Source organism: Psammomys obesus, unplaced genomic scaffold, assembly GCF_907164565.1.
Source record: "Psammomys obesus unplaced genomic scaffold, mPsaObe1.curated_primary_1811, whole genome shotgun sequence".
NCBI lineage: Eukaryota > Metazoa > Chordata > Mammalia > Rodentia > Muridae > Psammomys > Psammomys obesus.
Window position 1 is genome coordinate 2362044 of NW_026596109.1, and position 12394 is coordinate 2374437.

Below are 12394 nucleotides of genomic sequence, written 5' to 3' on the forward strand. Positions count from 1 at the left end.
CACCTGTGACCTCACTGCCTCAGTGGTCTGCACCTCGGTTCAGGCTAAAACTTCACCTGTGACCTCACTGCCTCAGTGGTCTGCACCTCGGATCAGGCTAAAACTTCACCTGTGACCTCACTGCCTCAGTGGTCTGTACCTTGGATCAGACTAAAACTTCACTACCACTTTTAACATACTTTTGGTATTGATATTGTTATGCTGGCTATTATTCACCTTTTTCTAAGAGAATAAAAATAAGACTTTCTCCTCAAAAGAATAAAACATGAAATCAAATAAAGTACATACTGTAATTATCAGTGTCAAGAATAGAAGATTAATCTTGTTGGAGCCAAATCACAGTTAAGGTTCTAGCCACCAACATTTAAAAATAAATGGCCAAGTGAACAGAGGAAAAGGCAGGGATATTCAAGTAGACAGAGGAAGAAAAAAAAAAAGGGCAGATCCAGTCATAAAAGATAACATATGTGAAAATAGCCACTAACCACCTATCCAAGGATTGAATGCCTAAGGTTTTTTAGGGTCCATGACACATGAGTTCACCACGGAAGTCTCATCAAGCAGGGGACAACTGGGGAAAGAGGTGCAAAGCTAGTCATACAGATTTCTGGGGAAGATCTATTCCAGCCAGAGGATGAGCCAGTGCAAAGGCTCCAAGGCAAGAGCTACCTGAGGTGCTTGAGGAGCAGGATGGAGAACAGTGTGGGTAGAACAGAGGAAACCAGTTGAAATACAGGAGACAATAGCATCAGAGACATCACGAGGAGTTCCTGGAACGTGTGTGAGCGTGTGTTTTGTGTGTACGTGTGGAGCAGAGGGTGAGGATAGACAAAGAGAAAGGCTGACAGTCTGATATTTTGATTCAGAATCTCTACCACTCACCCACTGGACAATATCCAGTTTTTAAGGCATAATCACAAGCTTCACTGCCAGCAAAACAACATCCCTCCAACTTCATTTTCTTTTGTTTTGTACCTGCTTTTGTTTTGAATTACTTCCTATAATTCAGCATTACTTCCTCTACTGTTCAGAACTCAGGCTAAATGTCCCGCCACCCCCGCACTATGCATAGCTCATTCTTCCTAAGCATTTTACTGATGGCTTGCTTAACTCTGTAGGTTAAGGGAACTACTTCCCACATCAAAACCATTTCACATCTGTTCTAGATGTAAAATGCTTTGTGTTCTTTCCTAAGGAAGAAGCCTGCTGGGCTGGTGGAACACCTGAACAATGACAGCTGCACCTGCTACCCTACCTTCTCACCACACTACCTCACCTCCACAGGCATGCTACTACTGCACAGTCATCTCCTTGCCCCTCTCTTAGCTCTATTCCTAAAGACCATTTGTCGGACTCTTTCAGCCATGATTTTTACACGGGGACGTAATGCATGGGACATGAAATTGACTTTTTTTTTTTTTTTTGAGGAGGTTGGAAGGGATGACCCTGGGGCCTTTCACGCTCTCGGCAAGCACTCTAGCAATAGATAGCATCTCAACCCCTTCTTTGTGTCTCCACCTTGAGACAAGACTTTGCTGACTTTTCTAGATTGGCCTCGAACAGCCTCCTCCTCTGGATCAGGTGGGGTTATAGGAACGTGCCATTGCACCTGGCCTCTTAGCTTACATCTTACGTTAAGATTTCAACAGGAGCTGGGGGAACGGCTCAGCAGTCTAGCCCCAGCACTTGTCTAGAGTCCGTGAAGTCGATAGGTCTGACCCCCATCATATCATCACCATCAACAAACCCAACAGGTTTCAAGTTACAGTCATGGTGATGTCAATGACGTCAACAAAGCAGCAATAAAAAGTGACCAACACTTTTGGAGTATTTACCATGTTACACACATTTTGTATGTATTATATTGACTTTCTTTGCTTTGTTAGTTTCTGTAGCCTGTGCTGGCCTTGAACTCTCAATTGTCCTGCTTCAGCCTCCAGAGGACTGAAGTTACAGGCATGCAACAGCATGTCTAGCCTACATGTATTACATTAATATTTATCCGAATTCTGTGACTGGCACCATTATGTGACCTCCTCTTGCAGATGGACAAGCTTGCCTGTGATCAGACTGTAGTGAATGATGGAGTTAGAAGGTAAAGTCTGGCATTTTTATGTGACACCAAATCAAGACTTTATTTCAATTACACCTTTTCCATAGTCCATACACAAATACAAACACTAGAACACAAAAATGACCTTTGAGTTGCCTTTACCTCTCTGGTATTTTTAATAAGAATTCCTGTGAATTTGAGTAATTCAACTTCTTTTTAACTTATTGTTTTGTTCCAGTTTTAAAACAGGGTTTCATGTAGTTCAGGACAGCCTAGAACTCCCTATGTAGCCAAGACTGGTCTTGAACCGCTGATCTTCCTGCCTCGGCCTCCTGAGTCCTAACATTATAAGAATGGACCACTGTGCCTGCTGAGTAATTCACCATGGAATTACATCCTTCTGTTTGTTTCCCTCAGTGTTACAGTGTCACCCTCTATCATAGCTGCTTCTGCATTTGCAGGGCTTTCTTGTATAAGCCAATGTACAGATCAAGTAGGGGCTTACCAGTCACTCTTCTCAGACACAGCCTCGCCTGTGTATCCTACCAGAGGCTCAGTTCCAGAAAGGATGCCAAATTCAGTATCAGCTACAGTTGGCTGACCACAGAGCCAGCAGGGCAGGCATAACAAAACTGCATCATGGTCTTAGTGGGTCCACCTTCCGGCATGCTACCAGGGAGGCTCCGACTCCACAGAGCACTTCCTCTCCGGTGTCCCTCTTCCCACCCCACCCCCCAAGCAGTACAGCTAATGTCTTGTTTCTGAGGTAAGGACCCATGAGGGTCTCTCCTCTTGTATCATACAGTCTCCTACTCAGCTACCCTAAAAGTATCATTATGCTCCATCCTCAAAACAAACAAGAAAAAAACCTCTTCTTTCAGTGTTTATTCCTTTCTTCTCATTAATTAACTGTTTCTAATTCTGCATTCATTTTATTTACTGTATTAATTTCAGTATTTAATTAACTATTAGTGAAGAAACCAGAACTATAGCCAGTATTTCTGAGCACACAAAAACCAAAGCATTAACTCATATTTATGTTCATCCAATTTGGTAACGAGTTAAGACAATCATTTTAGGTGCTTCAACATCAAAGTCAGGGGAGACAGATCTCTTTGGTAATGCATCACGGTTCGTCATTATAAAGCTAAGTTTATTCGCTAGTTGTTCTGGATACTAAGAGATGCATGGAGCAGGGCATGGCAATCTCTGTCTGTCTGTCTGTCTGTTTTTTTTTGAGGCAAGGTGTCTGCATAGCCTTGGCTGTCCTAGACTTGCTTTGTAGACCAGGCTGGCCTCAAACTCACAGAGATCCATCTGCCTCTGCCTCCTGAGTGCTGGAATTACTTACTGCCCAGTAAGTAATCTCTTTAAAAAAATAGGTTGTAAAAAAATTTTTAATAGAGAAAATATCAGGCATAGGCAGGCGGATTGCTGTGAATTCAAGGCCAGTTTGGTCTAAAACCCAAGCCCAGAACAGCCAAGGCTACGTAGAGAAACCTTGTCTTGAAAAATCAAAAACCAAAACTCAAAAGGGGGGAAAAAAAAAAAAAAAAAAAAGAAAAGAAAATATCATGTGACAGAGATGGATTTCTTCTAACAGATTGATAACTTTTGGGCAAATGAACAAATACATCTTTCAAAAATAAATAGGTGTATACAAAATTTGAAATTGTGATCAAATTTTCACACAAATAAAATATTTTCTTTTAAAAATAATTTAAGTGAATCACAGGAAATATCTTATTTCCTATTATTTTGAGAACAAGAAACAGGCTTTGGGAAAAATAAAAATAAATGTGAGCAGCAACCAGGTATTAAGGAGCAAAATGTAGTCAAGAGCGGCAGGTTCTTGAGGGCTTCACAGTGCATCAGCTGATGTGTAAGCACCTCAGCAAACTGCTATGTTCCTGGGCTGAGTCTCTCTTTGTCTCCCACACTCTCAAAAAAGCTTTACCAAGTCAAATATTCCCTACTGAATCAAGAACAGAACTTAAGTGAGGAACAATGCAGACTTCAAGGAACCTTATGCAATATAGAAACTGTCCTTACTAGGTATCGATCCAATGAGAGTTCTATGAGGATACTAAGAAATTAGCTAAGAAACAGCTTTTAGAAAAAATGAAATCACTGAAGCTGTCAGAGTCAAACAGGAAAATATTCACAAGATAGGAACTTACCACAATAGACAATAGTAAAAGTAGGGAGTAGGTCAGCAACCAGGGGCAAGAGAGAGAAAACAGAAAGCATTTTAATTAGGGGAATTTCAAAACATTTAAGCAGCAAATGGTAGCAAACACATTTTTAAAATGCAAGCGTCCACTTAAGTTTAACAAGTACAGCAAAAAACACACGTGCAACAAGTTCAGATGCTATGGGGCTGGAGGTCCAGTACAGGCAGGGTAAGAATGCAGACGAGGAAGTAAGGTCTGTGCAACCGTTACCATGCAGTAACATGATGGGAGGGCGGTATTAATGTTGTCGTCCAGGGGTCGATTTAGCATCAAGCAGAATAGAAAACACTGCTCAGAGGTTTTGATATATTCGTAATTTCATGTCTAGTTTTCAGCTAATTCTACTTCATGTTAGAACATCCATGAAGCACTTTATCCCTCAAAGATTGCTGTGGCAAGACTTTGCATATGTCTAGATGAAGCCACAGAAACCAGAGACTATATCTGAAGTATTAATAAGGGCATGCACACTTAATCTGGAGAACGAAGGCAGGTGTAAAGGTGATGGCTCATGTAAAGAGAAGCAGACGGTAGGTGCTGTTTCAGAATGGAAGGACATCCAGTAGGAACATTTGTCTCCAAGGTTTTCTATTTGGGTCCCCAAATAAGGACTGTAAAGGAATCAAACAGAGAAGCCTAGTCTTTTCAGCCCATGTAAGTCTAACTACAAAGTGAGAGGCAAAGCCAAAAATCTTACCAACACACCTAGCCTCAAAGAGACCTTATTCACTATTAGGGCATTAATTCATAGAATTCTCTCCTTTACAGAAAGATGAAACTTCAACTTCAGTTAAGATTTAATTTGCATTTAATTGAATTCTATTGATTTAATATTTCAAATTTTACCTACTACATAAAAGGAAGCACATATAGTCTTCATTACAGAGTAAGAAACACTATCAAAATATGGGGTCTTTTTTTTTTTTTTTAGTTTTTTCAGGATAGTTTCTCTGTGTAACAGAGCCTTGGCTGTCCTGGACTTGTTTTGTAGTCCAAGCTTGCCCCTGCTTCCTAAGTGCTGCGGCTAGAGGGGTGTGCCATCATGCCCGGAAAGGTCAATTTTTAAAATTTCTCAATTTATCTTGCTCCCCCAACCAAAGCGACTCATGATCAAATTAAACACCATTTTCTCAATTCCAGCATGCGTATTTTCTGTCCACATTTTAGTTATATCCATAGTTGGCATCCATCTTTACTAACAGGATGCCCAGTTTTACACACAAATGACTTTTCTCTTATACAAAGGCACAGAAAATAGCATGTCCTTTAACTAATGGCACAGACAGAATGCAATATATTCTATTTATACCTCTGAGCAATAAATATAAATCGACCTCTGTAAACGAACAAGACAGTACGGCTATAAGAGAAATCTGTGTGTAAGTGTTGATGAAAGAAATGCACCAGAGGATAAAAACAAACTGTAGAGTGAGGACACAGTGGCTCATTTACCAAAGAATCTCATCAGTGAAACGGGTTTCCATGCACTGCCTAGAACCTCTAAATCAAAAGTTCTTCAAATAACTTACAGTATTTAAATAAAATTTCTTTGGTTAATGAATTCAGTTGATAAGCAGTCAGCAACAGAACGCCCACAGCTAGCACATGTGGGCAAAGCATTGGCATAAGAAATCTGGTCAAATCCATCTATTAGTGTCTTTAACTAACTAAAATATTACCTACCTCCCAGCCAGTACTCTGTGTAATAAAAAGTAAAAAAAAAAGGGCAAGTCATAAAAAAAAGTTCAAATGAACAAAGAGGCCAAAGGAAGTTCAGTTATATGGTACCATACCACAGATTCTTCTCCACAGAGGATAACAAAATATTCTAAACAGCACATACTCGTTCACTCATGACCAACAGAAATTTTATAACGTATTTGTTCAAAACTCAATACCTAAAGTTTTGCCTTTGAAAAGGCAAGTTTTAAAAGTAAAAGCACTTTTTAAGTAGAAGCACACATTTTAGAAAAACAGAGAATCTGTTGCCTAATCTTTCTGTGACTAACTCAGATCTCTCCTGCCAGGAGCTTCATGCCACTGAAATATGCAGGTCAAACAGTACATACACTGCAACGTTGCCAAATGCCAGGAACTCAATCAAACGGATAAAATGTTCTGGAAAACCCCTAGTGGCTCTCCATGTTCCAGACTGGATACGTAGAATTTGCACCCGAGAGCTCTCAAGAGGAAGCTCCTCAGAGCATGTGCATAACTGATTATAAAAATATGTGGTGGCACCATGAAACCTAACCAAGCTTTTGCAACTTGGATACTTTACAAGATTACAATAGAGTCCTGGCTTAACAAACAACTGACTTCACTTTTAGACTGTCAGTTCTTCTCTAGCAGTTTGGCCACGGTGAAGCTCGCAGAGCGAACAGTTCTAGTATACAAGGGTGGGCAGTCACTCCTCCGAGCCTTTCAGAGGGCGTGCGTGTAAAGAGAGGAGAAACTGCGTGAGGAGAAGGAGGCCCAACAGGATTTCAGTGGTGCCAACTCAGTCGGAAGGCACCCACCACTAACAGTCTATTTTATTTTCCAACGAAGTTTAACTGATCAGAATTTTGGTGATAATGTGGCCTACTTTGTGAATTAAGGTACTAAGATCGCTCTATAAATTACACTAAGAACTTGTTTAATCTGTTATTTTTATATTAGAAATATACTGTGAGTAACAGTGCAAACATAGGAAAAACGAAACAAAGCTACAGCAGGATTTCACTAAAATTTCACATTGTTCAACAAAAAGTTAATTTAAACATAGTAACTTCTGACAGCAAAGGAACATATGTTAACTTAAATATCAGACCCATAATTCTAATCTACAATGTAATATAGAAAAAAGATGCCAAAACATTGCTAAGTGGTAAAAACTTAAAATTTTGAAAAAAAAAAAGTCATTTGGGGAGTTTCTAATAGTCATAACCACTTTCAGTTAACTTATTCTTTTTGTTTGTTTGTTTGCTTGTTTTGTTAGCTACGAACCATCTTTCAGCCCAAGTGAAATAATCACTCCGTGGGATCTAGTTAGACATGAGCACAAGGCAATGTTAAGGTCTCTAAACCCTCCACCCACCACAAGCTACAGGGGAACTGTTACCTGGTGAACAATCTTGCTGAACGCTTCCTGAAGTTTGCCATGGATTGTGGAGAGCTTCTTTGCATCCCGGTTAGCTTCATGAATAGGAATGAGTACTTTGTAAACCTCATTAACTGCTTCGTACATACCAGCCTATAAAAACAATGTCTGTCAGATACTGCTTTCTTTTAAATAAACAAAAAATAAGATTAATTAGAATTTGTAAATGCACTGTATTTTTTATTAAGATAATACCACCGAAGCCCGCCCAGTAGGCCTAATTTTTAACCATATTAATGGTTAAAAGCCAATTTTACGTAATGTATCATTCCCTCCAGAAGAACTCAAGTGGGTATGTGCTTATAATCTATACATTTATGAATACTTACGTTGATCTATCGTTTGAACTGGACACCCTGTTCCTGTTTAGCCTGTAACGACCTAAGGTACACATGTAGATGTGCATATAAACTCTTGAAAACTATTCTGAGAACTCCAAGAAATTCAATTACTACCAGTCACGAATCCCCTATTCTTTTCTCCTACAATCAGAAAACCCAAGTCATTTACTTTTCCAAAACTGGAAGTTGGCACAGGAAGTTGCTGGAATTCGTGGGAAAGTCTCTAAACGTGTGCTCGTAAGACACGGGAGGTTCTGACGACCTCACTGTTGTCCCACTCTCCTGGTAGCCGGCCACTGTACCGCGAGCAGACCGCAGTGCTTCCAGGGCTCCGCACATCAGCAGATGTCTTATGCCATCTTACAGAAGGATCTTTAAGCAATAATGTAGCTTCAATAGGGAAGTAAATTTAGCATAACTAAAACACTCTAACAATTATTTTAAATTAAAAGCTTGAATGAAAGAATTAATACAGAATTAATATAGCAATACTATGTATAAACAAAAGAATGTCTGTACAACAGGCCACTGGTCTTTAATCTAAATCTGAACTACTGAAACTACATATACATTCAGCCACACAAATAAAATATACTAAACTATTCTGTCAATAGCAAAAAAACAAAACAAAACCAACCAACCAAACAAACAAAAAACCCTGCCCCATGCCCCTAGCTTGTTTATGGCAAAAATGAGATAGACATGGTCCTTATTAATAGAACATTTTTGAAAAGTCTGAATTCTGGAAACTATATATATATATATATATTATTTTTTTGAGACAAGGTTTCTCTGTGTAGCCTTGACTGTCCTGGGCTCATTTTGCAGAACAGGCTGGCCTCCAACTCAATGATATACACCTGCTTCTGCCTTCTTGAGTGCTGGGATTACAGGCACGCACTAGCGTGCCCAGCTAGAAAACTATTTTTAAAATAATTTCATTTATTATTTGTACAATGTTCTGCCTGCATGTGAGCCTGCTGGACAGGAGAGGGCACCAGATCTCATTATAGAGGGTTGCGAGCCACCATGTGGGTGCTGGGAATTGAACTTGGGACCTCTGGAAGAGCAGCCAGTGCTCTTAACCTCTGAGCCATCTCTCAGCCTAGAAAACTGTTTTTAAGAGCTTGAAAGTCATTATACTTAAATACACTGGTTCTAAGGACCAACCATGCTAACTAAAGATGGCAAAAATGCCAGTGTACAAGCACTGCCTATAGCATGAGCACTCTACATGTGAACTTATTTGTTCCTCCCTCATGCCAAACCAAAGCACAAAACTATTACTGGATGTTTTTAACAGTTAAGAGAAGTGTGACATGAACAGACTGAACAACTTGCACCTGAAATCTACAGCTGCTAAGTCCGCAGCTCGGACTGGACTCTGACAAGCTTAACCAATGCGCAGCAGGACAGGGGCAGAGCCTGGAGAAGAAAGCTAATCCTGGGGAGAGGAGCTCTGCACATGGTTTAAAGCTTTGCCCTCATCCTTCATGAACCTCGTGGTCTCCTGAACCTTGGTGCGGGGGCACTAAACACTAGAGTCAGAGCAAGCAGGGACTTAGTCTGTCAAAGAAGCTGAAGGGTAGGGAGGGCTCGGCTCTGTTCCATCTATAGACGTCCTGTCTGGGCTTCCTTGACAGGAGCTTCAATTCTTCACATATAAATGGGAGGGAACAAGGACTGATGTTATACAAGAAGGGCAGACAGTACAAAGGATGCAGGATGTACTCTGACAGGAAAAACCAGTCCCCTAAAAGGCCACTGAGGATCATTGCACAGCACAGATTAACATATGGAGGGGGAAAAAAAAACTCCAATTCACCTGGCAGAAATGCTGTAAAAGCATGCTAACTTATTCAGACAGAACTTAAAAGTTCAGAGAAGTTTTATTTTGATTTTTTTTTTTTTTTTAAATAAAGGTTTCAGAAAATATTTTGTAAACCAAGAAAATAACTGTTGGGGGCTGGAGAGATGGCTTAAGAGCTCTTAAGGTTAAGAGCACTGGCTGCTCTTCCAAAGGTCTTGAGTTCAATTCCCAGCAACCACATGGTGGATCACAACCATTTATAGTGAGATCTGGTGTCCTCTTCTGGCATGCAGGCACACATGCAGGCAGAATACTGTATAAATAATAAACAAATAAAAATTAAAAAAAAAAGGAAATAACTGTTGCAGATTAACCCTGGTTCATAAACAAGCAAGTGAAAATCCTGGGGAAGACACAACACATTAGGATGCAAGGGAGTGGGAGTAGCAACGGTGGATCTGGACTGACAGTTTTAAGGGCACCTGGAGCAAATGCTCTCAGAGAAAAGGCAAGGTAGCAAGGCAAAGAACACTGGCATACATGTATATCATCTAGGAATTAGGAACCCGAGAACAGAATGAGCAAGGTCACCTACCATGGAGAAGGAAGCAGCCGCTTGTTCCAGTAACCCCACGAGCCCTGACTCAGTAAAGTACTTTCCAGAGCAAATACCTTCTTCATCTGGAGATACCACATCATCCGAGACAGCAGACTCTTCTAATACATTAGAGGAAATATTCTAGAGAAAAACATTCAAAAGTACTGGCAGTGAGTTACTTTCCTAGCATAAAAAATGTACACAAGGAAGTAACTGAAAACTAGGTTTAACTATTAACTAAGGTTAATGACGAGAAGCTGGGTAGAGCTTACGCCCATGCTCAGCTGTAAGACCCCGAACCCAGGCCTATACATTTCTACACAAGGGAAGGAAGAAAGCTCCAAAGACACACTCTATTGTAGGATGACAATAAAGCTACAACACTGTTGCTAGGCAACTTTTCCCCAATAACAAGCTGTGGGAAAAAAATGTCTTCTGATCTCCACAGCTGGACCATAGCACATCATGAACACACACACACACACACACACACTACTTAATTTCTGGGAAAGAAAATTAAGATGGCTCAGCAGTTAAGAACACTGGCTGTTCTTTCAGAGGACCTAGAATTGAAGCCCTAATTTCAACTTCAAATTAAAAACCACGTCCTCTTTGATAGGGCTAGAGATGTGGTGGAGAGGCATGCCTAGTACTCGGAGGCCCTGATCACACTCTCAGAACAGCATGCAAAACAAAGGAACGATGTAAGAGCGCACGGAGCACTGGCCTTCCTTTCTGCTCTCTTTCCATATAGCCAGGTAAAAGTAAAAACCGAGGGACATTCCTTGATCTCACATGCACGGGGCAGACCCCTACCTGGAAAGTTACACACCCAACGGGAAGATACTTCCGGTCTTCCAGCATGCTCAGGTACTCAGCGACAAGGGCTGCTGAGTGGACTAGGCACTGTGCCGCTTCAGCGTGATTGCTTCGTTCAGAGTGCTTGCCCGCCATGTTCTGCAGCCAGGTCAGGCGCAGGTCTGGAGAGGTCTGGTAGCCCTTGGCAATTCTAATCAGACAGAAATGAGTCTCAGTGGCCATTAGCTTCCCCCAATGGGTGGGAATTCAGAGAGCTGCTCGGTTTCCCTAGATAAGTTCCTGCTAGTGCATCAACCTGTTACAACAAGTGTTTGTTTGGAAAATGTCATCATTTATGGATAGCCATTGTAGTCCTAAAATGGACTTTATCATTTTTGGTTGGAGTAAAGAGACACACTAAATTAATACTTGGTTGCTAAGAAAACATATTTAAATTAGAAAATATATAATAAGATATGTATTACAAAATATATAAATTTATATAATAAATAAATACATAAGAAAAATTAGAAAACATGCAAGCTATGTCATATCATCTTTATTTGAAGCGATAAATGTTTTGTTTGTGTAGGTCTTATTATGGGAAAAACTGTGAAAGAGAGGGCCATATAAAAAGAAAATCCCATTTTGCTGTTGTGTCTATAGAGATACAATGGGAATTGTATCTCAAAATCTGTACATAGAAACACTATCCTTAATCATAATCACAATTTGAAATTATGACAAATTCGTATTTTTAAGATTTTGTTTATTTTATGTATATGAGTGCTCTACCTGCATGTACACCTGCACGCCAGAACAGGGCTCTGAGGGAATACAAGGTTGTGAGCTACCATGTGGGTGCTGGGAATTGAACTCAGGACCTCTGGAAGAGCAGCCAGTACTCTTAACCGCTGAGCCATCTCTCCAGCCCTAGTGTGTATTATGTTAAACATTCACATATCATGTTTGTTTGTTTGTAAGATGTTTTTTACATTTAAAATGTGGGCTTAGAAACAAATGATAAAAATTGGGCTTAGGACTCATCTAAGAAGTTCAAGATCTAGGACACCAAATTTATTTTAAAAAAATTTTTTTTTTGACAAGCAATAAACATACTGTATTCTAAGGCTCTTCCTTTGATCCCTTGCACTGCAAAACCCACGACATACAAGCAAACTGAAGTTAATTTTAAACTTTATCTGCCTTCATGCATGTCTGTATACCCCTCAGTGTGCTGGTGCTCGTGGAGACCAGAGCAGGCGATGGATTCTGTAGGACTGCACTTGCGGATATTTCTGAGCTGCCACGCGGGCTCTGGAAACTGAGCCTGGATCCTCTCGAGGAGCAACAAGCACTCTTAACTCCTGAGCTAGCTCTCTAGTCCACACTGAACAGTATAAAAGCACCGACAGAAA

At 40.4% G+C, this 12394-nt stretch overlaps 1 protein-coding gene across 6 annotated transcripts in view; it reads right to left on the reverse strand.

Annotated features, from left to right (window-relative positions):
* The window catches only part of Dock7 (dedicator of cytokinesis 7), a 191754-nt gene that overhangs the window by 18873 nt on the left and 160487 nt on the right, over positions 1-12394 (reverse strand). For 3 of the 6 annotated variants that reach the window (XM_055628697.1, XM_055628699.1, XM_055628700.1), the window contains 4 exons: positions 10995-11187; positions 10176-10319; positions 7391-7522; positions 5971-5985 (listed from right to left, as the gene is read on the reverse strand). In XM_055628697.1, the coding sequence (XP_055484672.1) occupies positions 5971-5985; positions 7391-7522; positions 10176-10319; positions 10995-11187 (484 nt within the window). Of the gene's footprint in view, positions 1-4183; positions 4229-5970; positions 5986-7390; positions 7523-10175; positions 10320-10994; positions 11188-12394 lie in introns of those variants that run through there. The other 3 variants (XM_055628698.1, XM_055628701.1, XM_055628702.1) reach the window with 2 other exon arrangements.